Source organism: Pleurodeles waltl, chromosome 3_1, assembly GCF_031143425.1.
Source record: "Pleurodeles waltl isolate 20211129_DDA chromosome 3_1, aPleWal1.hap1.20221129, whole genome shotgun sequence".
Lineage (NCBI taxonomy): Eukaryota > Metazoa > Chordata > Amphibia > Caudata > Salamandridae > Pleurodeles > Pleurodeles waltl.
Window position 1 is genome coordinate 1,097,833,469 of NC_090440.1, and position 27,047 is coordinate 1,097,860,515.

Below are 27,047 nucleotides of genomic sequence, written 5' to 3' on the forward strand. Positions count from 1 at the left end.
CACAGTGTTGAAAATGGCCTCTCTGCAGGGTCACCCCCAAACATTTTGCCTTCCTCCTTCTCTTTTTTTTATCTAATTTTTGCTGGCTTTCGGACTCTGTGCTCTTCACCACTGCTAATCAGTGCTAAAGTGCCTATGCTCTCTCCTTAAAACATGGGGACATTGGCACATACCCAATTGGCTTATTTAATTCACTTGTAAGTCCCTAGTTAAGTGCACTACAGGTGCCCTGGGCCTGTAAATTAAATGCTACTAGTGGGCTGCAGCACTGGTTGTACCACCCACATAAGTAGCCCCCTAACCATGCCTCAGGCCTGCCACTGCAGTGCCTGTGAGTGCAATTTCACTGCCACTTCAACTTGGCATTTAAAAATACGTGCCAAGCCTTAAACCCCCCTTTTTCTACATATAAGTACCCCCCTAAGGTAGGCCCTAGGTAGCCCATAGGGAAGGGTGCTATGTAGGTAAAAGGCAGGACATGAACATTTGTGTTCTGTATGTCCTGGCAGTGTAAAAGTCATACATTCATTTTACACTGCTGTGAGGCCTGCTCCTTTCATAGGATAGCATTAGGGCTACCCTCATATACTGTTTGAGTGGTAGATCATGATCTGAAAGGAGTAGCCAGGTCATATTTAGTATGGCCAGAATGGTGATACACAATCCTGCTTAATGGTGAAGTTAGATTTTATATTACTATTTTAGAAATGCTACTTTTAGAAAGTGAGCATTTCTCTACACTTAAATCCTTCTGTGCCTTCCAATCCATGTCTGGCTAGGTTTAGTTGACAGCTCCCTTGTGCATCCACTCAGACAACCCCAAACACAGGATGCTCAGTCACACTTGCACACATCTGCATACTGAATGGGTGTAACTGGGCTGGGAGGGTGGAGGGCCTGACACTTACATGTCAAAAGACAGTAGTCTGCACTCACACAAAGGACTGCCACACCCCCTACTGGGACCCTGACAGACAGGATGGAACTGAAACTGAACGACGCAGCATGACTTCCAGAGAGGAATCAACACATTGCCTGCTGTGCGTTAGAAATTTCCATGCGTTGCCCACTGGATCGACGCAGCCCCTGTGACTTCATCCTGCAAGCACCAGATTTCAACACATTGTCCCTGGGGCGTCCAAAAACCCCCCAGCCTGAAAAGGATCCCAGTCTATGCGCCGGAAATTGACGCAAAGCCTGCCCTGCGTGAGAACTCAATGCCGCATCGTCTGTGTGCCCAGTCTACGCGCCGGAAATTGACGCAAAGCCTGCCCTGCATGAGAACTCAATGCTGCATCTTCTGTGTGCACCGGAAAAATCGACACACACCTCCCCGTTTTCCACACATTTACTCCTCTGCAGTCCCTTGCAGAGAATTTGAACACAAAACGGGTACTTTGTGCTTGCAAGAGACATTTATTGCTTTTAAAAGACTAAAGACACTTTATATCATTTTTACAGTGATATCTCAACATAAACTTATTGCATTTTAATCGTTTTGGCCTGCATCTTACCAGACAAATATTATATATTTGTCTAAACATCGTGGTGTGTATTTTTGTGGTGTTCTACTGTGTTATTGCATGATTTATTGCACAAATACTTTGCACAGTGCCTTCTAAGTTAACCCTGACTGCTCAGTGCCAAGCTACAAGAGGGTGGGCACAGGATAATTTGGATTATGTGTGACGTACCCTGACTAGAGTTAGGGTCCTTGCTTGGACTGGGGTAACCTGACTGCCAACCAAACCCCCCATTTCTAACACAGAGGCACTTATGATAGTCTACCACATGGTGGCACTGTTTGTCTACTTTAAGGATGAGAACAACAACATGAGTTTATTAATTCAATATAGATTAAAAATTACTATTACCTGCCACCACAGCCATTCTTATTGCGTTGGGAGCCTGGAATAATCTTAATTGTGAGATGATTAATAGTTGTCATGGTACTATCATTGGCAACACTGGCAGGGGCAATGGGTGCTGCAAGCTGCAGTAGCCTCATGTTAAGCGCCCTGGCACCTATTTTTCTTTTTTTTTTTACAAATTAAGCACTACTATTAGGTAAGCATTGGAGTGGGAAGAGGATGCCGAATTCTAAGCTGCATAAAGACCAGCAGTGCCTGAAGCTATTTTGTGAAGTGATTCCTCTCATGTAGGATGCCAATATGTCAATGAATGTTGCAACACTCATCTTAGATGAGGTGATTTCCCCAACCATGCAATGAAATGTGATGCAAAAGGCATAATGTGGAATGTAGCTGCCATATGGACAGTAAGAACCCACCCACTACTTTAGAAACTAGACATCATTTTAAAATATGCTGACAAACTGTAATAATTCACAAATTGGCATGAGAATATCCCAAGTCCTAATGGACAACACAGGGAACCAGTGACTAAAGGACACCACTCAAATGAGCCAATCAAAATATAAGGGCAAGCTAAAGCTCCTCTTTGTACTTTTCATGTTGTATGTTATGTGTTGGCATGTATTTTGTGCCGTGTACCAACAAGAAGTTCCGTAACACACTTAAAGCTGACTGTTGCGAGACTCTGGGCCATATGTACGAACACTTTTTCCCATAGACACAGAATGGGTAAAAACCTTTGCTACATCTGGCCCTCAGAAACTTAAAAAGTGAAGCATTCAAAACTATTATATAGAGAGTTTAGTCTGCCATTATGTGAAAATGATGAAAATAATATTAATTAAACTTGTACAATGAAAACCTATAGAAAAATATGATTGTTATAAATGTTTGGGTTTGGATAAGGGAGGTGGTTATATTTGTGGTTGTTTAGACTTAGTAAGGTGGTTATGGACCTAGTTACATTTAGGGATAGGGTTGTGTAGTGAAATGCTGATAGAGTTAGAGTTATTTAAGACTTAGGTGAAGGAAGAAAGCCATTCACAAAGGTAAACTACACTTTTGTGTAAGTTAACTTTTTTTGTATTCACAAACTATGTGTTATTGGTAAGTTTACGATTCTGAAGACTTTGCATTTGCGACATAGAACTACACATATAAAAAGACAGGCCTGTTCCAGCTTTGGTGACATGAAGTACAGTGGCTTGGGAGCTGTAGGGATGCTTTGAGGAGGAAGACAAAGACACAAAATGGAGGACATGCTTTAGACTATCTGATGTAATTTACCTTCAGTGGGCCGTCGTGCTCTAGACCATGGCCATTTCGCTTGGTGTTCACCCTTTTCCGGCGCTTCCGGAGGACGATATAAATCTGCACATACACCAGCAGCGTGACAATGAAGGGGGCGTAGAAGGAGACAATGGAGGAATAGACAACAAAAGTGGGATTTTCAATGAGGCATTCATTGTCCGCTGTAAAAGAAAGGGGCAAGACATAAATTCAGATCAGCCCGTCATAGCTGCTTTGAACATTTGCACTCAGCTGCCTACTCTTCTAAACCAAATCTTCTCATTTTGAATTTTCTTCTTTTTTACCCCTTTGAGAACTTCGGGCCTGATTTATACTTTTTAGCGCTGCATTTGTGTCATTTATTTTACACAAAAGCAGCGCAAACGTACAAAATTCTATTATATTTTGTAAGTTTGTGCCGTTTTTGCGTAAAACAAATTGCACAAATGCGGCTCTAAAAAAGTATAAATCAGGCCCTTAGTTCTTGGTTAGTTTGATGAAATATGTAACAGTGATCTGACAGATTTAATGATCACATTTGTTTCTATGTTCACTATAGAAATTAACTTATTTCTTTTTTGATTAACACTAGGTGTGGGCCAACTTGCATAGCTTTTCCTCACTTAACACGTGAATTTCTCTTGAGAACCACTTTTATGCATAATACATGGTGGAGGTCTTTGCATGAAAATCCTAACATTGGAGATGCCTTTCATCATGCAATCTCAATTTTCAACACCTGCTCCTGAGTATCAATGACCTAATTCAGCTTTGCCTCACGACTGTTACTGTTCAGTGACTCATGAGGCAAATGTATGCGAGTTGTTCAGTCAAATATAAACGTGCTACAAGAAAACAGAGCCGAAGTTTGTCCATGCAGTTTTAGAAAGTCAAGGAGTGAATGCTGCAAGTCTAACACATGTTTATATGACACCACTCAGGTAGCGTAGCTATGACTCACTCACACGCCTATTGAAAACGTAGAGCCATATGGACACATATTAAATACAAAAATAAAACTTACAATGCCTACAATCACTGTTTAAGGTATAACATTTAGTAGGGCAAATGCACGATAGTACAGAATAAAACAATTCGGATATTCTGAATTGTTACGTCATTAAAACAAATGTTTGATCTATGTAACACTGAATATTTCGAAATAGTGAAGAGAATCATGTTCAGTTTTGTACATCAGTAATAATTTCAATAGACCATTGCCATGCATACGTTCCTAGCTCGGAAGACAGTACCTTACTGCACGTGTATGCTTAGCCAATGCCACTTTAAACAGCTGATACGTGCACTAGTGTTTTAGAAGACTTCTCCAGGCTCCAGCTACAACCCTAACTAAATATTGTCCAAAGGAGGTGGACATAAATCAAACTTTTTCCTTTACTTTGTCCACGTACGACCATGGTGGGATATATGAACTTGTAATCCTTGCCTTATGCTATAGATTGAAGGAAAGCATGTATATTTTGCCACTAACGTATGTATTCTGCAACATGAATCATCAATTTTCCCCCTATACACATCCACACAATCTTGAGTTGTTCTCTCCCCTGTTCCTGTTTTCGTCTTAATGCCACATGTGCAAAGCATTTTTCTAGTCACAAACGGGGTGATTTGCAGAATTGCTCCGTTTGCAACTATAAAAATACTTTTTTGGGATGTACAAAGCCCAAATTGCGAGCCTGGAACTTGTTACCAAATCACAATTTGGGTGTTGTGATTCAGTATTAGGAACGGGAGTCTTGACATCGTCCCTTCCTAATATAGAATCTGAAAGGTATGTACAAATATTTTGCGACCACATTGAAGTGGCAAAACATTCACAGTTTACTGCTAATACAAAGTTGGTGGTAACCCATTCACTAAACACCCCTTCCCCTTTAAGAATGGCTGGGAATTTTTTTTTAAGAGCAGGCAGTGGTCCCACAGACCAATGCCTACTCTTAAAAAATGAAACTTAAACGTTTTATTTTTTTTATTTTTATATGCATCCCATTTCCTTTAAGGAAAACGTGCTGCATTTAAAAAAAAAGGTTTGCTTTATTTAAAAAGCAATCACAGACATGGTGGTCTACTGAGCCCAGCAGACCACCATCCCTGTGATGGCTGCAATTCCTAAAGGATCTCAAATTGTGAACTACCTCATAAATATGAATGAGCTAGGTCTATTTGTGACACACTACGAATCGCAAATGAAACTCTAAAGAGTGTCATACATTTGAATTAGCAAATTCCTAATTTCGATTCACAGGAAGCCGCTAATTCAAACGTTTGTACATGTGCCCCTTAAAGTCTACCTGGGTCCTTACCATAGCACTTTGTTTATCTAAAACTAGAGTTTTTAAAGTGTCAATACCAACACCTACATCTCTGCACAAGATGCATGCCTTGCTGTAACTACTGGGTATTAATTGTCAGCTCTCTTCTGTACCTACAAGAAAAGGGATGTTCTAACTCTGCAGGCCTTGTGCTCTGTAAATTGCCCTCCTCAATTGCAGATTAAGAGAGATCAAAGAGATTCAATTGTTAAGTGACAGCACCCAGTATGATTATTTGATTTTTCTGAAAGAATTTGGCAGAGAACTGCTCTACACAGAAAAGTTAACAATTACATGTGGTATAGATTTGCATCGCTTTTGGTATTATGGAAGTGAACCTGGGAAGCTGTGACAGTCCCAGCCTTCCTCGAAAACTCATAAACATGAGTAATTATAGACGAGTACTTGCCCATGGTCTTCAACTATGCATGGGTAAACGCGTTTACACAAGCTCCATTTTATATTTATTTCTCCACAGACAAAATATACTCATTCCTTCGAGTGTTCTTTTAAGACCTATCTGTCTTTTAGTGTTTTTATTATGTATATTGTTAAGGCCTCTGCTGTTAACAATGAACAATGACCGATACTCCTTCCTGTACACCCCTGCCAGTTTTAGGGGTGTGACTCTTGTGTTTTACAGAAGTAAATCTCCAATTATATTCAGGGTAGTGAAATGGAATAGAAAATGCTGTGTATAGCACAAACACACCATTTTGTGGGTGCTCACAATAAATACCATTCAGGAATGTCCTTTAACAACGGCAGGGAGGAAATGTCCTCACCTGTAATATTTGTCCACACTGATGGGATATTACCTGCGTGTAAGTATATTTAAAAGTGTAACTCTATGTTGTGAATTGCAAATGCAAATTTACACTTGAAAATCATGCATTAAGTTAAACCTATTTCTGCAAATAGCTTTGTGAAGCAGTCCCTAAGAAGCACTTTGTTCATTTTCACTTCACATACGCACTCGCAAATGTTTTTTTCTCTGAAAACTCTCCCTGTATCTCTATGGCACAAGTTGATGATTACTTTGACAAGCAAGCTGAACCTTTTGTAGAAAGGCTGTTCCCAGAGCACAAGCATACTCTTCTTCCAGGGTCTATCAAGTTTGTGGGTGTACAGTGTGCTTTCTTAACTAACTTCATGTTTTTTTTTTTTTTTTTTTTAATAATGAAAAAAAACGATAACAGTATTTCTGAACTTGGAGAAGTTTGCCAAGTTAAAAAAAAAAAAAATACCTTGAAGGAACTCCAAAACCTAATTTTAAAGCAGGAACACTGCAAAAATCCATCTTTATCATGAGAAACACCTTGCAAAAAATGTTTTCGCTAGAAGCCCCTCTTCTAAATGTTGTTCATCTTGTGGATTGTTCTCGGCAGTTGAATTTGGTTGAATCAGGCTAAATATGTTAAACAAATAAATTGAAAATGTGCAAATTATCAAGCCTTGCTAGCCATCATTAATTTGTTATTGAAAATGTTCCAACTTGAAACGTAGATTTCTTTTGTCTTCTCTGTGCTTTCTTAGTGGGATGAGGGATGTATTTAATGGCCCCTAGCGCCACAGGAGCGTCACTTTTTGTGATGCTCCTGCGGCACTGAGCACAGCACCGTATTTCCAAGGTGACGTTAAGCCACTTTTTGTGGCTTAACGCCACTTTGTAAATATGGCCCCTTCCCATGCTGCATTGTGTGTGTAAGGGGCATGCAATGGGTGTTGCAATGAGGAGGAATGCTTCTACTCCTCCTCGTTTTTTTGCTTTTTCTATGTGTGCTGCATTCTGCTGCACGCATAGAAAAAGCAAAATGCCAGAAATTATTGTTTATATGTGGGTAGGTGTCCCTTCCTGCACATAAATAATCATTTGAAAATGACGCTTTGGCACTTCTGTGTGTGCTGCATTGTGCAGCACATGCAGAAGGGCCAAAGTGCCGCAGTTTTGCACCAAAAAGTTTAGCACTGGCTTGCACCATTTCTGAGCACCACCCGGGCAACATATCTATGGAATGGTGCAAGCCGGTGCAAAGGGTAGGCTAGCGTAAAAAAAAAATGACGTTAGCCAGGTGGGGCTGGCGGAATAGAAGAAGGGGGTTTTGCACCAAAAAATGACATTAGGCAGGTTAGAGTAAAAAAAATGAGTCATTTCTCTGATGCAAAACCATCCACACCACATGACTCCTGTCTTAGAAAAGACAAGAGTCATGCCCACCGCCCCAATGGCCAGCACAGGGGACCAGGGTCCACTGGGCATGGCCATTGCAACGAGTGCCATGTAGGGGTGCCGACTTCAGGGACCCCAATGGCACTTAAAAAAAAAATACTTACCTGTACTTACCTGGGATGGAGTCCCCCATCCTCCGCTGTCCCTCTGGTGTGGGTGGGGGTGTCCCTGGGCCTGGAAAGGGCATCTGTGGGCTTATTCCATGGTGTTCCACCAGGGTATAGGCCCACAGGTCCCCTTATGCTTGCCCTGACCCAGGCATTAAAAAATGATGCAAAGAAAGGTTTGCACCATTATTTGACCCCTCCTCCCCCCAGTTTGTGATTTTAGCACCGGGGGATAAATATGGCGCTAAGGCCATAGAGTCATTTTTTGCACGGGAATTCCTACTTTGCATCTCATTGATACAAAGTAGGTTCCACGTCCAAAAAATTACTTTAACTCTACAAATTTGGTGCTAGACGGGTCTAGCGCCAAAGTATAAATATGGAGTTAGTTTGGCATCAAATTTGTGTAAAGAGAAATGATACAAATTCAGGGCAAAACAAGTATAAATATGCCCCATAGTTTCTGACATGTTTTAAATGGAAGTTGCTTGTTTCTGTCAATTATCAATTAATAATAAAGCGTCATTGTGCTCCAATGTCTGACAGGGGGCTTACAAGCTGGTGCGTTATGCAACCCAAGGGTGAATCAGTAAATGTGTGCATAGCTGAAGTGTACTAGTCACAATATTTTTACAGAGCATATATTTGCTACAGGTGTGTCGAATTATTTTTGGGCATGAACAAGAAGATGAAGTCAAGCATCTCATGATTTTATACAAGTTCAATGTTTTTCGTTTATACTTATTTTCTCCCACATACATGTTTTTGCAGACTTCTCTCAGACATCTATGGAAAAAACCTTAAACTGTTTGGGAAGGTGGTTTAGTTTATGACACACTGCATTTTTAAAAAGTGAAGTCCCACAATTTCGCACAAGGAACTAGTGCATCGGCTCCATGGCTCACGTTAGCACAGCCGCTATTGCAGCACTTTGCCGGACTAGCTCCAAACATTTTGACCCTAGTTAAGCAAAGCTCGGCGAGGCCCATAGAAAATAGCATATCAGCACTTTAGCATCTGCCTTGTGCAGCCTTTAAAAAATTACGCTAGAATGGCACAGTGAAATCTTGTAAATTTCACTGCGCAATTTTTTGGGCCTTCCTGTGGGGGAACATCCCCTTGCATACATTACACCTTGCACAGGTGTAATGTGGCGTAAGGGTTTACAAAATGGAGCAATGCTAGCATTACGCCATTTTCTAAATAAGGCTCAGGGTGAGGATCTGTTTAGCGCTGCTGTAGCGTAAAAAAAAATATTACACTACAGCAGCACTAAGGGGCGCAAGGGGTTTGTAAATATGCCCCTTAATTACTCAAGCATCTATTTTAATTTATTCAAGTGTTAGTTCAAATTTGTGCAAACTATGGGCCAGATGTAGCAACCGTTTTGCATGTCGCAAACTGCGAAAAACGCAGTGTGCGACATGCAAAACGGCCATCGCGATGCTCATCCTCAAATTGCGAGTCGGTACCGACTCGCAATTTGAGGATGCGACTCGCAAATATGAAGGGGTGTTCCCTTCCTATTTGCGACTCGCTCCGCGATGCTGAGTTGCTTTGTGACCGCAAAAGCGGGCGCAAACCAACTCGCAGTTAACACCCACTTGAAGTGGGTGGTAACTCATTCGCAAACGGGAAGGGGTCCCCATGGACCACTGCCTACTCTGAAAAAATGAAACCAAATGGTTTCATTATTTTTTTGAATTGCAACTCGTTTTCCTTTAAGGAAAACGGGCTGCAATTAAAAAAAAAAAACTGCTTTATTAAAAAAGCAGTCACAGACATGGATGTCTGCTGTCTTCAGCAGGCCACCATCCCTGTGAATGCATGGACTCGCTATGGGGTCGCAAAATGCGACCCACCTCATTAATATTCATGAGGTGGGTGTTTGCGACCCCATAGCGAGTCGCAGATGGTGTCTGAGACACCTTTTTGCATACAATTTTGCGAGCTGCAAATTGCAAGTCGGTATGACTCTCAATTTGCAACTCGCAAAATTGTTTTTTGCTACATCTGGCCCTAAGTAACAAAAAAAAACAAACAGACCAAATATTTTGGAAGGAGAAAGAAAAGCTGGACTTGCCAGTTTGTAAATTTATTCAAAAGTGTGGTTGACTCTAGGTATCTGTCTTAATGCATCGGTCCACTTATTCTTTAAGGGACATCATACCGTTACAAAGACCCACAACTGCTTTCAGTGGTGGATAGGCTGACTGGCTGCACATTGAGTGCAACCACATAAAATTGATTCTATCCCTTGTGAAGCCTGGTAACCCCTGTGGGAAGCAAGACCGGTGCACCGCATGGGCATTATTCATGGGCATACCTCTCATGCTTACTCCTTTAAGAGCTCTAGAAATTAGTATGCCAGCAATAAGTAAAACCTCTGCACGTCTGTGGCAGTGGACTTCACCGTTAGAGCAGTCACAAATGAACTACAGTATGTTGCATTCATTCTTAAATCTTTGTTCTAGCTAAGGTGTTTGACAGAAGAATATGCAGGAGGCAAGGGCGGCTCCTCCGCAATGGCGGAAGAGCGTCGCCCCACTGGCTAAGAGCCAGCTTCAGAAAAAATAAACAATATTTAAATATTGTTTTATTTTTCTGGTGCTGGCTCAGCCAGAAGGTGCAAGGAGGGGCGGGGCTGGTCCTCGGAGGTAGGAGGGGAGATGAGGAATTGTGTGCACTAAGGGGGTCATTCTGACCCTGGCGGTAAAGCCCAACAGGCTGGCGGTGCTTCCGGGGGCATTCTGACCGCGGCGGTAAAGCCGCGGTCAGAAAAGGGAAGCCGGCGGTTTCCCGCCGGCTTCCCGCTGCCCCAGGGAATCCTCCACGGCGGCGCCGCAAGCCGCGCCGCCATGGGGATTCCGACCCCCTTCCCGCCAGCCTGGTTCTGGCGGTTTTCACCGCCAGAACCTGGCTGGCGGGAACGGGTGTCGTGGGGCCCCTGGGGTCCCCTGCAGTGCCCATGCCACTGGCATGGGCAGTGCAGGGGCCCCCTAACAGGGCCCCACATAGATTTTCAGTGTCTGCGTGGCAGACACTGAAAATCGCGACGGGTGCAACTGCACCCGTCGCACCACTTCCACTCCGCCGGCTCCATTCGGAGCCGGCATCCTCGTGGAAGGGGGTTTCCCGCTGGATGGGCGGCCTTCTGGCGGTCGCCCGCCAGCCCAGCGGGAAACTCAGAATGACCGCCGCGGTCTTTTGACCGCGGTACGGTCTTCTGGCGGTTCCCGCCAGGCCGGCGGCATCCGCCGCCGGCGTGGGTCAGAATGACCCCCTAAGTGCGCATGTTTGTTTGGATGCCCACTTAGGTTTCTTACTGCCACTCAGAAAATCCTGATGCTGCTTACACGCCATATTTAGTGAATTCTGGGACACCAGAACAGGAAAGGAGGACAAGCGAGGTGGCAGGAGAGGACAGTGGTGGCGAACGGTACGTTTTTTTTTTTTAAGTTAATTTTTTCTCACGTCCCCATCCCCGTTGACCCCTGGCCTGTTCTCTTGATATCTGCGGCAGCCACCGCTGGCAGGAGGTGAGCTCATGCGTGGCTCATGCAGAGCTTTTATAGGACCAGAACCAGGATGCTGCATGGTACTACTGACCCACGTTCAATGCCCCTAAATCATTTTAGAACAGGTTACTAGTGCACTGTGCTGGATTGGCACAGAGCTGTTCAGGACTTGTTTACACTGGACAGACCTGTGTAAGCTCTCATTAAGCAGGGAACTTGGAGTTGAAGGTGCCCATTTTGTGAGATGCAGACTAATAGCTATACCTAAAATGGAAGCCTTTTCCTCCTTCTTAATAATATAGACACGACAATTGGAATCTGGCTGTCTATACTGCTCTGCTCATTGCACCCCCAAGCAGACATATTTCATATACTTGCATTTTGCTGGCACCAGCAGTTTTCGATCTCATTCAATTAAATCTTTCTTCAAGTAGTGCTTGATACCTGTCCAGCACTCTACTTGTCATGTATTTTCCTTATGCATCAGCCTCTTTCTGTCAGATCTCTATCCCGCAGCAATATTTAATCATTTGCAAACCTCTCGCATGTCTGTTTGTTCGCCAGCAATTTAATGAGGTTATAAAATTGCAGAATCCATGAGCTATTGGCCCATCAGGGCCGGATCCTTGCCAGATTTTCAGGATTTCAACATGGTAAAAGCCTACATGCAATGAAACTGAACGGCAATCATTCAAATAATCAATAGTTATTACAGACATTTGTCAAAGATGTACCCACTGTGAACACTACTATTGATGATGATAATACAGCACCACAGGGTAGCTATAGTATTGCCATGTCACATCACTGAGGAGTGTTTGGACGTTTTTTGAATTGTGAACCAACCAGTTCTTTGCACTGTGCAAAATGTATCAATCCAATGCAAAAAGGCTGCCCACAAGGGTTTGCAGAAATAGCGGTTCATCTGTGTTTATAAAGGGAATTAAGTTGCAATAGCAGAGAGTAGTGTCACTTTGTAAAAGACACATCAGATTGATCGTACAGCAAGCCAATGTTTCACTCTCTTCTTCCCCTAATACATAAAGCTAGCATTCACTCAGTAGACACTTCCACTGAGCAAATGCTTACTGACTGACCAGCATGGTTTGTAACACTTCAAAGCCTTAAAGCCGGAGCCCTCAAACCACTATAATACGTTCTTGCGAATCACAAAAATGAGAGAAACGCCTCCTCACAAGGAATTGAACGGTTGACATTATGAGTCAGACAAGCTTTTGCGACTCGAAATGGCATTTTAATATATTGAGGCCCTGATTAAAAAATAGCAGCGCCGTGCTGCATCCCTTTTGAAACGCAGCGTTGCACCATATTTAGAGGAATATATCACAGCCCTGCGTTTCCCCATGCGCCGGCACTAAATTAAGCTGCCTGTGCCAATTCAGGAATCCTTGTACCATAGTGCAAGGGTGTCTGCGTTGAGGGAGTTGATTGTTTATGTGCAGGAAGGTGTGCCTTCCTGCACATAAACAATCTATTATGGCGATTTGGCAACCGCAGCACACATAGATGTATCAAAGTTCCATTTCGGAATGATTGTTCCACACACATACAAAAAGCAAGAAGCAAGGAGGAATAAAAGCATTCCTCCTCGTTTTGGCATGCTAACGCCACCCCTGGGGTAGCATTAGTTGTTTGTGCTGCCTCAGGTTTATGACAACTTGTGAATCTGAGGCAGCATGAAAAGCAATGGGTGTTGCGGTGGAACACCCACTGCAACACCCATTGCATGCCCCTCTGACGCAGAAAACTGTGTTGGAGGGGCCCATATTTATAAGGAGGCATAACTCCACAAAAAGTGGTGTTACACCTTGTTGGACCTGGCCCTTTTAGAGGGTCATTCCCCAGACTTTTAACCTTTTGCTTCCTTATTTTTCTGACCTTTGTTGGCTGACGTTATGACTCTGAGCACTTTTTCACTGCTAACCAGTGCTAAAGTGCAGGTGCTCTCCCTTGTAAAATTGGTATGATTGGCTTATACCTAATTGGCATATTTAATTTACCTATAAGTCCCTTGTAAAGTGGTATCCCCATACCCAGGGCCTGTAAATTAAATGCTACTAGTGGGCCTGCAGCGCTGCTTGTGCCACCCACTGAAGTAGCCTCTCAAATCTATCTCAGGCCTGCTAGCGCAGGACCTGTGTGTGTGTGCAGTTTTCTGCCACAGGGACCTGGCATCTAAATTTAGTTGCCAGGCACAGAACTCACCTTTTACTACATGTAATTTACCCCTAAGGTACGCCCTAGCTATCCCTATGGGCAGGGTGCCATGTATGTAGAATGCAGGATATGTGCCAGGTTGCGTGGCCTGTCCTGGTAGTGACAAACAGCCTAACTTGGTGTTTCACTGCTGTGAGTGCTGCCTTCTCTTAGGATTGCATTAGAAATGCCCTGCCTTATATGTAAGGGGTATTGTCTGATTTATGAGGGGTAGCGTGGGCATGTTTGGTATGGTTGTGATAGTGATGAGAAATGCTGCTTAGTGGTGTAGGTGTATTTTTTATAACTATTACAGAAATGCCACTTCTAGAAAGTGTGCATTTACCTGTGCTAATTACTCTGGTGTTTTTGCAGCTTGACTCCAATCCACGTCTTTGCAGACTGACAGTTGGGGTTTTGTGCATACTTTTCAGACAGCCTGTACACAGGGAGGGTAGAGGTGTCACAGAGGTGCATCTACATATTGTACAGTCTTCCTGGGCTTAGAGAAGGGAGAGGTGGGGAACACCTGCATTTGTAAAGGCTGTGCCCTGGCCTCGCACAATAGGGTCATTTACCCCCCACCGCTGTTTGGAGCCTGTGCTGGAGGAGAGAAGGGGCACTCCCAGAACCAGTGGTAATTGGTTGGAACCCCCTCTCCTCCTCCTTGTAAGAGACACTGCAAACGTAGTATAACTACAGGGGAATTTTCCCCACAATTTAGACACTCTTGAAGACAGTCTTTGACCATTCTTGGAACTGGACCGAAGGCTGCTGAGAGGACTCACCAGGAACCGCCATGGACTGCTGCTGTTGTGCTGACCTGTGATTCACAGGAGGAACTGCCACTGCTTGCATCCACCTTTTGCGCTGACCTGTAGCTGGGTTCACCAGCCCTGTGCTCCTTCTTCATTTATGTCTCCAGAGGCTGAGTGTTGTGGCCCCTGACCTCTGTACCCTACATCAGCACGAGGGGTGCAGCTTGAATAAGCTTCGCGCTTGGCGAGCCCTCCTGTGTGACCCCCTTAGCGATTTGAAAAGCACTTCCTGGCTGCCAAGTTCACCACTGCAACTCGGGCTGATAAGATTGTTTTAACGCTTTGAAAAGCACTTCCTGTCTGCCTTGAGGACCATCACCGCTGCGACTGGGCTGTTGCCAGCTGAAGCGTGAAAGTTGCACTATCTTTAGTGTCCCCGGGCACCACCAGGAGAATAGACAGGAGCGAGTGCGCTCCTATCATGCCCCCGGGGCAGAGCACGGTTTAAGGAGCGCCCCTGGGGCACCACCAGGCTCCTGTTCGTGAGCCTCATCACCGGCGCAGCTGGGAAGACGAGCATACACTCGCGCACCACATCGGGTGTGGGCGAGCGTACAGTAGCGGCCCCAGGAGGAAGAGAGACCTCATCAGAGGTCTCCTCCGGATCCCATGGCCACCCTGAGGAGCAGGACTCGGGGAAGGCGAGGGGAACGTCCCATCTACCCCTGGTCACTGCCATAGGAGCGGGACGCTCCTATTTTATCCTGGCATTCTTTTGAGGTATGGGGAAGAGAGACCTCGCTGAAGGCTCCTGCCTTTCGCCCTCATTGCTTTTGTTGGTTTGCCTTGCCCCCTCCTTGGTTGTAGGGCCAGTGGAGGCCCAGGGTGGGGCCCCACAGAGATTGCGGGCTGGAGGGGCCTGTTATGTACATCAGAGAAGGTTCTGACTGCCCCTCTACCCTAGGAACTACGTGTTGCCCCTGTTGAGCGCATAGGAGCGCCGGGGGCCCGCACCACGATCTTCCAGGCATTAGGAGGCCTTTACTCTACAAAATAAGGTACTCTTGGGGACTCTGAGAGGGTGGGATGCTCCAGGGTTACCTTCCTAAAGATATATTTTCTTTATGACTTGTCATATGTTCTCTAATGTTCCTAGTATGGATATTTATGATCTGTTTATGACAAGTACATATATTTCTTTATTGTGATTCCTGACTACTGCTTATGTTGCAGAATCCTGAGTACTTACATGTTCCATTGTGACAACTGATTACTCTGGCAGAGTATTAGTAACTTGTGTAACATTCTGACAACTGCTGAGGTAGCAGGGTATTACTAACGTGTAATGTTTGGTCTAATTATGTTTTGTACAATATAGTTTATGTTTGCATAGCTCAGTGTTGTGTTTACTTTGTGGTGTACATCTTGCATCACTTGAGTCGTGTGTGTTGTGCAAACGCTTTACACATTGCCTCCGGGTTAGGCCTGACTGCTCGTGGCAAGCTACCAAGGGGGTGAGCAGAGGTTATCTTCGACGTGTAACTCCCTTGCCCTGACTAGAGTGGGTGGGTTCTACCTGGCTTAGGTGCATACCCTAGCCAACCAGAAACCCCATTTCTAACACACCTCCTTGTAAATATTGAGCAGTGGTTAGCGCTACCAGAGCGTCACAGAAAGTGACACTCCGATGGCGCTAGGGGCTCTTAAATCTGCCCCTGAGTTTTTGGTTTTCACCCTTGCCAACCCTGTCACTTTTTGTTGTTAAAAGGAGTCCCGTTAGATACGAGCGTTTTTCCAAGCAAATTGGTCCTGATTCCACTGGCTATTCCTCAGTCATGCATGAGATCCTGCATATGATCTTGTAAACCTTACTTCAACTTGTAATGTTCATCTCTGGATGAACTGGGATCACCAGGGGCCTGTATTGAGCCCTTAAGGGTAACCGCCAGAGACTAATTGGGCCTAGAAACAACTCTAAATCAACATCTGGTGAAAATTATTTCAAGCTCAGTTGCATTTCACAAAAATTCCAATGATTATTGACATGCATCATAACAATTACGGTTTGCAGTTTTCCTTTTTCACACATGAAAACACACCAACAAGAATCTGCTTCTATACATGAATTTATTTAACAAAACAAAAAGTTGAAGGATGCTCCTCTGTTGAGTGTCCACCAGTGAGATTTGAAATAAGAGACGTTCAGTTCGTATGGTTGAATTTGTCTGAAAGGGTTGATGGAAGTAGAATACATTGGTAAATTCATTCATGACTGATGAGTTTAGCCACTGATTTTCTAGATTCAGGTTCGCATTCTGCCCGTACTTGGGACAAAGTTATATAGTTACTGTTTTTCACATTTGGTCATAGGGTGATCTGCTTTGGGCCCATTGGAACAATAATTTGCGTAACAGAGGAGTAATATTGGAAGATTACATTTTTTTGTATTACACCCAACTGAGGGAGCATGAGTGATACGTAAATATATATATATTTTTTGCCAAACATTTTTTGTCTATTGATTTGTGTTTGTGAACCAGGGCCTATATTCACAAGAAATGACCCATTGCTGCTTTGCGTCAATGATGCCCCAAAAAAGCTTGCCCTGTGCTACGACAGAATCCCATGTTATAGATGCACCATATTTGGCATAAGGATCCTGGCTGTGTGGAAAAAACGATGCCTCCATGTGTTCCATGTTGTAGGAAAATGTGACGACCGTTCTGCAAAAGTGACACAGGGCTGACTTGCGGCACATAAAGTGACCCAAATTGGCTCTGCAGCTCTTTTGAGAGTGGAATGCGTAAACAAAATACAAAACAATGACCCTTTGTGGAAAAAACTATTGAAATCTGCACAGAAGGCCGCCACGGAGCAGTGAGCGGGCAGCAGAAGCAGGAACAACAACCCCAGCACCATCCAGGATGCCCAGACAGACTCTCAAGGGAAGAGGAAAAGGAATTGCAACTTCAGTGAGGACAATGACATATTGATCACTGAGGTGACAGAGCACCAACACCAGCTATTTGTCACCTCGCAATGGCATTTTAATATATAGGGAGGAAAGAGGTTGTTTGGCAGTCTATAGTTGAGACGATTAACAGTGTGGTACTAACTAAGAGGACTGTCACCGACTGCAAGAAGCTCTGGCATGATTATTAGTTGGACAAAGAAGAAATTAGCCAACAAGCTGAAGGCAGCAAAGCAGACCGGAGAAGGGAGCCTTGGAGGAGAGGGTGGCAGCTGTCATTCCAGATGAGTTGGTGGCTGGAATACCAGGACACGACAGTGCAGCACTTGAGGGACAACTACTGACACATGGTAAACGTTATTAAGAGACAATGTGGCCAAAAAGGTCATGTGGTGTAGTATAGCTGCACTCCACTGTGCTGTGTGCAGGACAAATGGCTCGGATCTTGATCATCCTGTTAAGTGACTCAGAAAATGTCTGTCGCACTACCCAGTTACATGTTGCACAGCTCACTCATGCTCGTCACTGTTCTACATCAGTCCAGGGCCACCTTTGTATACTGGCATGTTTAGAGGAATGCACAACATGAGTCAACAGAACTACAAGTTCCACAATACTAAGTAAAAACATGGACCCATGGTTGGGAAGTACATTGTAAGTGCTGGCTGAGTAGGTTGAACTGCCACTGTGTCTGAATGGGGAGACACTGCATTTCAATGAAGTCAGAATTCATATGTGAACTGCAAGGTAGCCTAAATAATGCACATGCATTGCTGTGTCTAACAATGTCACACTTGTGTTGCAGCTGGGAAGGGTTGGCAGAGAAGAGCCCATTGAGGAACAACATCCTACAAGTCATGTGGTCCTGGGTGAAGATGTAACATGTGGAAGGGGAGAGTTTGAAGGGAAATTGTCTCACCATGCCACACATGTCACAGTTGGAGTATATGAAATAGGGATCTGTCAAGGTACATGAGGAACTAGTCTGCCAACACAAAGGGCAGGAGTCAGCGATGGTTGGAGACTGAGGTGGATGTGCACAGTTATGTTGCAAACTTGGGTAGATACGTCACCAAATCCAGCTGCTACCATGTGGGGTAGAGCTTGACCCGTAGCCCACAACAACAGCCAGACATGTCAGTCTATTGAATATGGTCATACATATTGCTGGTGTCATAGGCACATGAGAGTCAATGTATGATCTGGGTCATTTTGTGCCAGGGCCTTGTATAAGGTTGAGTCCCTGGCACAAAATATCAGGTGACAGGGGAGATGTTCATGTACACGTGAGTGGGCACGAGGATATGCCATACTATATAGATTTGCCACTCTGGCAATTATCAACTGTAGAGAGTGTCAGTGCTAGCAATCTTCCTAGTGTGACAGGGTCCACACCCTCAGATTTGGCACACAGTGCCCACTGTCCATAATGATGAAGCTAAATGTGTATCAAACAATTCAAATGAGGAGACAGAAGTAGGAACTACAAGGGAATCCATCACACATTCCTGCAGTGTAGCAAGGTTATTTGGTGTTTAGAGTTGTGCAGGATATGTGTAACAAAATCAGCCCTTGGCAACATGAATGTACAATATAATGCAAGACAGCACAGCAGAGCAGACTGCCATAGTGTACAGTGTTAAAGTTAGATGGCAAGATCATAACAAATTCATTAGTACACCTGCATCACCTGCACAGAAGCAGTGGGCAGAACACTGACCACGGGTAATGCATGCCCCCCTGTGGATTATGTGCAATTTGAACAGCAGTGTTATCAACATATTCAAACACAATCATATAGGCATAATGAAAAACACTGAAAATCAGCTTGCCATTTCTGGACATGACCTCTTCCCATACATCCAGGAATGGAATGGTAGGCCCAGTGACCTGTGTAACTGTGTTGCAATATGTGTCATGAGACAAAAAGTCAACTTTGTCACTTAGGCCCTCATTATGACTTTAGCGGTCTTTTTGCAAGACCGCCGAAGCCACGGGTGCCAGAAGATGGTCAGTGCTGGCGGTCTCCCGCCCACCATATTATGAGTACTGCTGGATTTCTGCCACATATTGGGCGGAAATCCAGCAGTAGTTGTGCTGGCGGGCGGAGGCACTGGGGCCAGAAGGACTCCACCTGCCGTATTATAATAATCCAGCATGGAGTGCCCTGATGGCGGGGCGCTGTCGGAGTTGGAATCGCCTGTTCCATACCGGACGACCTCCTCCCCCAACCAAGTAAGTCGATTGTCCGACAGGGGAGGGGAGCGGGAGGCCGGGGGGTGTTGTGTGTTCGTGTGTGAGTGGGTGTTGTCTGCGTGTGTGCATGTATGTGTGTATGCGTGTTTGTATGAGTGTATGCATGTAGAAGTGAGTGCATGTATGAATGTAAGTGTGTAAGCGTGCGTTTGCGTGTGTATGCTTGTGTGTATGCGTGTGTGTACGCATGTATGCATATTGTGGTGAATGCAAGTATGAGTGTTGTGGTGAATGCGAGTATGAGTCTTGTAGTGGATGCGTGTATGGATGCATGTGAGTAAATGCATGTATGTCATTGTTGGTGAATGTGTGTATGCGGGGTGCTTGTGGGTGTCTGTGTGCGTGTGCATGTATGCGGGGAGGGGGGTGCTGTACCTGGAGGGGGAGAGGAGGGTGGGGGGTATTGTGCTTGCTGGGGGGTGGGAGAGTTATCTGCCGGAGACAGGGAAACAATTCACTGTCACCGGTAGCCTTTCTGCCAGGGTTTTCGTGGTGGTGCTACTGCCACGAAAACCCTGGTGGAAAGGCGGCACCTAATACAGCTGGCGGTCTTCTGTGGACAGCCGGGTTGGAGATGCTCATCTCTGGCCCAGCAGGTCCTACTGCCCTGGTTGTATGAGCGAAGATGTAGCGGGTTGGCCTCTACCAACCCGCCACACTCATAATGTGGCCGTCTTCACTGCCAGCCTGTTGGCGGTGAAACCGCCACCATGGCCCTGGTGGTCAGTGGTTTGCCAGGGTCATAATGAGGGCCATAGTGGTTGTACGAAGAATGCAGAGATGAAAGGCAACTACAGTACCACTTGGACTCTGTACTATTCTATGCATCAATGTTGAATCAAAAGGTGAATATTAGCAAATCAGATTACTCATGACAACATCTGACATAGGACATCATTAACGTTTCTCCATCTCATTGCAGAGGGCGTACCTATACCTCATGAGCAGCTGCCTGTCTGAAATGGCAATCTGTCTGAGGATGACAACCTGCCAACCCTTGACTAAAACACCTTCCGGTAAATCCTGGCCTCCTTTGACACACTATCTCCGGTTGCTGGAAGGGCCAACAGCATTGCAGGGTCTCCAGAGGATCCACCCAGCACCCAGCAAACCACCTGACAGTCCACCCCCAGCCTTGAACTCTGAGGACCCCAAGTAGAATCCCAACATCAGGCAGTAGGAGTCTAACGGGAGATGTTAGATGTGTTGTGGGTGGATGAGTCTGTGGTGGGCACCCTAGAGGCAGTCAGTAGGGTCCGCTGTCCAAATAAGGACACCCCAGCTACTATATAAGGCACCTACCCTCCGCTTTCTCGACTCAGTCTCTGGCTGTGATTGCTGGTGTCATGAGGCAGAGGCACGAACAACTGCCCTGCAAATGTGGCACCAGTGAGGTTGCTCAACAGCTGGGGACAATTTGCAACATCTTGGAGTCCATGAAGTGGAAGCAGGCCACATACATCGCCACAATGGTTGCCTACCACCGTGATGTTGGTACTGCGCTGGACCTTCTCATTGCAGTGTTGCCTCACTTTTGGGAAAAAGAAATGTTGCTGAGGATTGGGGCTTCTGATGTGTGTGTGTGTGCCCCTGTCCCCTCCAGCACCTAAAACACACCCTCACCGGAAGCATCACTCACATCAGAGGAGGAAGATGTGGACTTCACTTGTTTCCAGCGTAAAACTGAACAGTAGCATGTCTCTGTTCCACATTGCCAGTTCCTCCTTTGCCCAGTGTTAATGACTATGTCAGTGCACTTTCCAAATAGTACTGTCCTCAATTTGCTGTCCCACCTGTCACCCATTTATGGACTGCCAATGTGGCCTATTTTCACAAGTGGCAATTTGTAAATTTCCTTCCCCACTGAAACACTCTTCTACTCCACATGTCACATGCAGCTTATCCCCAATGGACTCTGTCTGGACAATGAGTGGATCCAACAATCTTTTGGGGTTGTTGCCATAAGGACTGTACATGTGATCTGACATATTTTTACACATAAATAAATGCACAGAATTCAATGTGTGTATTGTATGTCTGTTGAAGTATGGACTAAATAGAACATGGTGGATTGTGTGAGGGAAAGTCACCAACTACTCCTCAAAGGATCATGTGTGTAATGGAGTCTTGGACAAAGCTACACAGGTTGAGGGAAATATATCAGGTGAACCCTATGTGTATGTAGACTAGTGAGGAGTTACTCAAGATCGCAAGCATGGAGTGCAACAAGTAGCATGCAGTCAATGTTAATAGTGAATGAAGTCAAAACACTGCGGGGAGACCATCCATGGATATTAGCCAGCAAGCAACACTTCTGTGATAAGCAAATAATGCAACGGTTAGTGTGTAAGGGGCTAACATCAGTGTGTGACCACAAATCTCCTTAATTATTGACAAAGGTTTGACATCTCCATCCCTCCAATGCTTGTTGCATGACATACAAAGCAACATCACAAGTGCATTTACTGTGCACAACTATGTTTGCAGATCCCTTTTGTGATTTCATGCCCAACCTCACAGATTCCTCTCCATAAGACTTTTACCTAGTCACACATGTCTACAAACACTGCTAGCAAAACAAACTGCATGTACGTAACATAACCTAGGAAGATATGCTTCACCCTACATAATCAATAGTGATGTAGACTTCTATGTAGAAAAAAATGATACTTAATATAATTTTAAAACGTATCCTACCTAAAACTACCTAACCTACTTTAACCTATCTACCTAACCTAAACTGCACTATCTTATGCCAAAACCATCTAAAACTACCTTATTTTAACTCAGCTTACTTTACACATATAACACAATATATTAAACATCAATCTTCGAACCCCCTTAATAGACATTTTCATACAGAAACAACATAAACTACACCTGCACATAAACTTCATAAACATATTAACCTAAACAAAGAAGTATTTTGTATTTTATTGAAATCTTTCTTAATTTGTTTTTGACACAAAGACTAAACTTCAACCTCCTACCCACCAAATACCCAACACACCCCTACAACCATATAAATAACCCATCCCACCTAAAATATTAAAACTACTCTAACTAACCTATTTCTACACCAACTAATCTTAAACTATCCAATAAAAACAGTAGATAAAAATGATAAACTAAAACCTCAAGAAATGTTGAAAGGGTCCCTGTGGTCTACAAATGAGCACAAAACCAGTCCACAGCCTGCTGTAGAGTTTGTAGCAGTTTAATTGCAGTGTTCATCTTGTGCTCAAGGCCTGCCATCCATAGTCTGAGGTCAGACATGTCCTTCATTAATATCTGTTCAAATGTTAAACCATGTCCTGGGGTCTCTTGGACAGGGGTACTGCTGGTCCTGTGGGCTGGCTGATTGAGGTGCTAATACAAAAATAGGTACACTGTTCCAAGCAAAAAAATGGTTCACACTAGTGAATCAACTTAATCAGGAGCAAAACCCTCATGCATCACAATGGATGACTAGCATCATCATTGGGAAAGCTCCTCGTCAGGCTGGTACTGCAATGCCTGGCGGGCTCACCCCGAAGGGGAGCTCTTAACCACTTTAATTGAATGGTGACTCTGAAAGGTGAGTAAATAAATGAAGGGCTACCCAATCTTAGGAACCCGATTCAGTTTTGGAGAGAATGAAACAGTTAAAATTGATTTACCATCAAAAAATAATTCATTAATTTTAATTCATAATGCAGGAGATGGCAACCAAGGTTAAAAACAAGAATGCAGAGTAACGTGATAAATTATGTACACCTACTCACACTAGAAACAGGGGAGGAAAACCAATTAGGGTACCTCACTAATACAAGTCTACATGTTTCGCGTCTATGTGGTCCAACCGGATCCAGCGACGCTTCATCAGGACACACGAAAAAAACCTTCTCCAAAGTTTATGGTCAACAATATGTCGAAGGAACAAAGTAACTTACTTAGTCCTATATAATAACGTAGGAAAGGTCACCCTAAATAAATATAAGTCAAAGAACAGTAATCACAATAAAGTATGACAATCATATAATATTAAAAGTTAGTGCACATGTGCGAAAAAAGTGATCATAGTGACTCACTCGTGTGAAAACAAATAAAAGGATTATGGCTTACCATCCCATATGTCAGGATAGAGCTTTAGAGGATCACTCGCCAGAATGAGAAACTGAAATTCTAGTCAATAGTGATCATGAATCCCAATGGATAAAGATAAAGAAAATTCGTAATGAGTTTGTAAGTTACTTAGCTTACAGCAAAATATCACTGGTCATTGAAATAATTAAATAGTTCAGACATAGTATAGCCATGCACCATAAAAAGCAAAAACGGTCAGTTTAAGTGGGACGAATGTTACCTACATAACTGCAATCATATAAATTCAGTGGACACATATAATTATGCAGAAGATCGCTTCTTCAGTTGTTAACATGCATATTATATAGTGGCAGAAATAAAACAATATAATAATGCCAGTGATGTTAAACATGTGATGTAGCAAAAGGAGACTCAATGACAACGAGTTAAGGGAACCTTCGGTAAGGAGGCAAGTCAATTACTGATACCTATCAAGGCATTCCAAACGGATGCACTGGGTTGTCAAAATTATAGCCAAACATGCTAAATATGATGAGCACTTACTTCGGTTTCTGTGCCGTAAGCAGTTACACCTACCCTCCGGCGCGCGTCCACACAAACAGGGGTGCGATGCGGACGCAGGTATTTTATACCCGTTCCGTCTTACCCGGAAGGGCCTGTCTGCTAACACTGTCACTGACAGTGAAAACGGACTCAGCTACGGCTGAGGTCGGGGATAAACAATCGGAACAACTCCATCGTAGTTCCACAATACGTCTAAACCCGAAGGATATCAAAAATTACTAATAAATAAATAAAGAAAGGAGTGCCTGTCGATTTAATTTAATTTTCACTAAGGACACTAACCTCTAAGCAAAAAATGTGAATTGAAAAAGGAGAATGAAGAACCGGTTACGTACCGGTTCATGTAAATAAGTCGGTTGTGCAGTTATGTATCCAGACACGTTCTCAGTATATTCCCACCGCATGTATGTCGATATGGTGTATGTTCCCATAAAGAAACAGTTTTATAAATAGTCACCGTCCAATCTCCTAACCAAGGTGTATCAAAATTAACTCAGATGTAAAGGGGCTAGGTAAATAGACCAACTTGTTAAATTACATGTAAAAATTGCGAAGTAAAATGTAAAAAGTAAAATACCCAATGGACTAATGTACAACACACTCTCTCCTAAGGTGAGAGAGAGGTCCAGGGAATATCATCATTCAGTTCTCTCTGAGATGTGCCCAATTTGAAAATCCATCGTTGTTCTATCCTAAAAAGTGAGTTAGAACCATGCAGAAGAACCTTTGGAACTTCTAGGACTACCCACTTAAGGTTGTCTGGTGAATGATTAGCATCCAAAAAATGAGAGCTCAGTTTAGTAGTCACTTTTCGACATCTGATATTGCTTCTGTGTTCATTTATACGGACCTTAACTGGTCGTGTAGTCATCCCCACATAACGTAAGCCACAAGGACAAGTAACCATATAAATACAGTTTTTGGAATTGCAATTCGTGTGTTTCTTTAAAAACCACCTTCCAATAGGGTCTAGATCTAAAAATGTGGCCTTACTAGTTAAGGGGCACACATTGCAGTTCCCACAAGGAAAATGGCCTGCTACAGGTGGGATATCCCATAGGGTTTTTTGTGTTGGATTTTCTCGAAATTGTGGGCGTGTATGTACCACCATATCTTTTATGTTGGAAGTGCGCTTAAAGGCAAAAATAGGTCTTGGTATGACACTTCCCCCGCTTTCCAAAACTGGCCAACGTTTATTAATCACCTTTTTAATGGTGTTAGACAATGGGGTAAAAGTTGTTACACAGGTTATGCGTGTCTGGGGAGTTTTTTCATTTTTGGCCAGCAAGCAATCCCTGTGATTATTTTTTGCTCTCTTGCGGGCCTCCTTAATCGTCTTTGTGGGATAGTGTCTATCACGGAGTTTAGTTTGTAAGATGTCTGCTTGTTTTTCAAACTCCTGTATGGTGCTGCAGTTGCGTCTCAACCGAAGGAATTGACCCACTGGTAAATTATCTTTTAAAGCTTTCGGATGGTGACTTTCATGTTGGAGGAGACTATTACGATCAGTTGGTTTGTGGTAAGTAGTGGTGCTTAATGATCCATTGTCAATGGAAATCATCAAATCCAAAAAGGGCAAACGCGTTATGGACACTGAAGCAGTGAATTTTAAATAGGGGTCACGGGCATTAATCCAGGTAATCAAATCATCTGTGTGGGATAATGGACCTTGCCAAATTATCAAGATATCATCTATGTAACGTTTCCATAGACAGATATCTTTTCAAAAGGGTTCGATGGAGTTAGAATATGTTTCTTTTCAAAATCATACATGTAGAGGCAAGCTAGACTCGGGGCGAAAGTACTCCCCATAGATGTACCTCTCGTCTGATGAAAAAATTGTTCTTCATACAGAAAATAATTTTCTGTTAAAGCCAACGTGGCACAGTGCATGATGAAGGTTATAGGTGTGGTAGTTGTGGAGGATTCATTTTGTAGTGCTGACTCAACTACTCTGAGGGTAGCGGCTTGAGGGATATTTGTATACAGAGCTTCCACATCTAGAGTTACTAATGCTTTTACTTCTGTATTCAGGTTGACAGATTCAATTAAGTTGAGGACATCCTTTGTGTCTTGTAAATATGTGGAGGATTGTCGTACCAAGGGTTGAAGGAAGTGATCGCAGAAGGTTGACAATGGCTCTAATATCGAACCAATCCCTGATACAATTGGTCGTCCAGGGGGGGGTTTAATGCCCTTATGAATCTTCGGTAGACAATAGAAGTACGGAATTTTTGGGTGTGGTGTGTCAAGGAATTCTGCTTCCTTGGGGGAGATCCATAAATTGGTTTTTGCTTCTTCTAACATACTTCTGATTTGTTTTTGTAGTCTGTCTGTGGGATCTCTGGTAATCTTTGTGTAGTATGTGGTATCACTCAAAAGACGTAGGCACTCACGTCTATAGTCCGCAGTATCCATCACCACAATAGCACCGCCTTTGTCGACTTGTTTGATTACAATATTCGGATCACTTGATAGTCCATTTAAAGCCAGTGTTTCTCGCTTAGGAATGTTAATGAAAGAGTGTTTAGGATGGAGATGCGAGATATCTGATAATACTGCTTTTTCAAAAGTTAGTATCTCACTAGGCATCGACGTTGTTGGTGGTAAAAAGGTTGAGGGTTTTTTTAGGCCAGTATCGCTTGTTGGTCCCACCGGTTTGTCTTTAAAAAACTCATTCAAGCGAATTTTTCGAAAAAGTTGGGCTAATTCAATGTGAAGGCGAAAGAAATCTTCATTAGGAGTGGGAACAAAGCCGAAACCCCTGTTAAGGACGTTAGTCTTGTCTGTTGAGAGAGGCCTCTGTGACAGATTCACCACTAAGTTCTGGGTGTGGCATTCTT

At 43.8% G+C, this 27,047-nt stretch overlaps 1 protein-coding gene across 1 annotated transcript in view; it reads right to left on the reverse strand.

Moving 5' to 3' along the window:
* DRD2 (dopamine receptor D2) overlaps nucleotides 1–27,047 on the reverse strand; it is a 1,149,352-nt gene that overhangs the window by 94,888 nt on the left and 1,027,417 nt on the right. Inside the window, exon 6 of the mRNA XM_069224377.1 lies at nucleotides 3,162–3,346. Within this exon, the coding sequence (XP_069080478.1) occupies nucleotides 3,162–3,346 (185 nt within the window). The remainder of the gene's footprint in view (nucleotides 1–3,161; nucleotides 3,347–27,047) is intronic.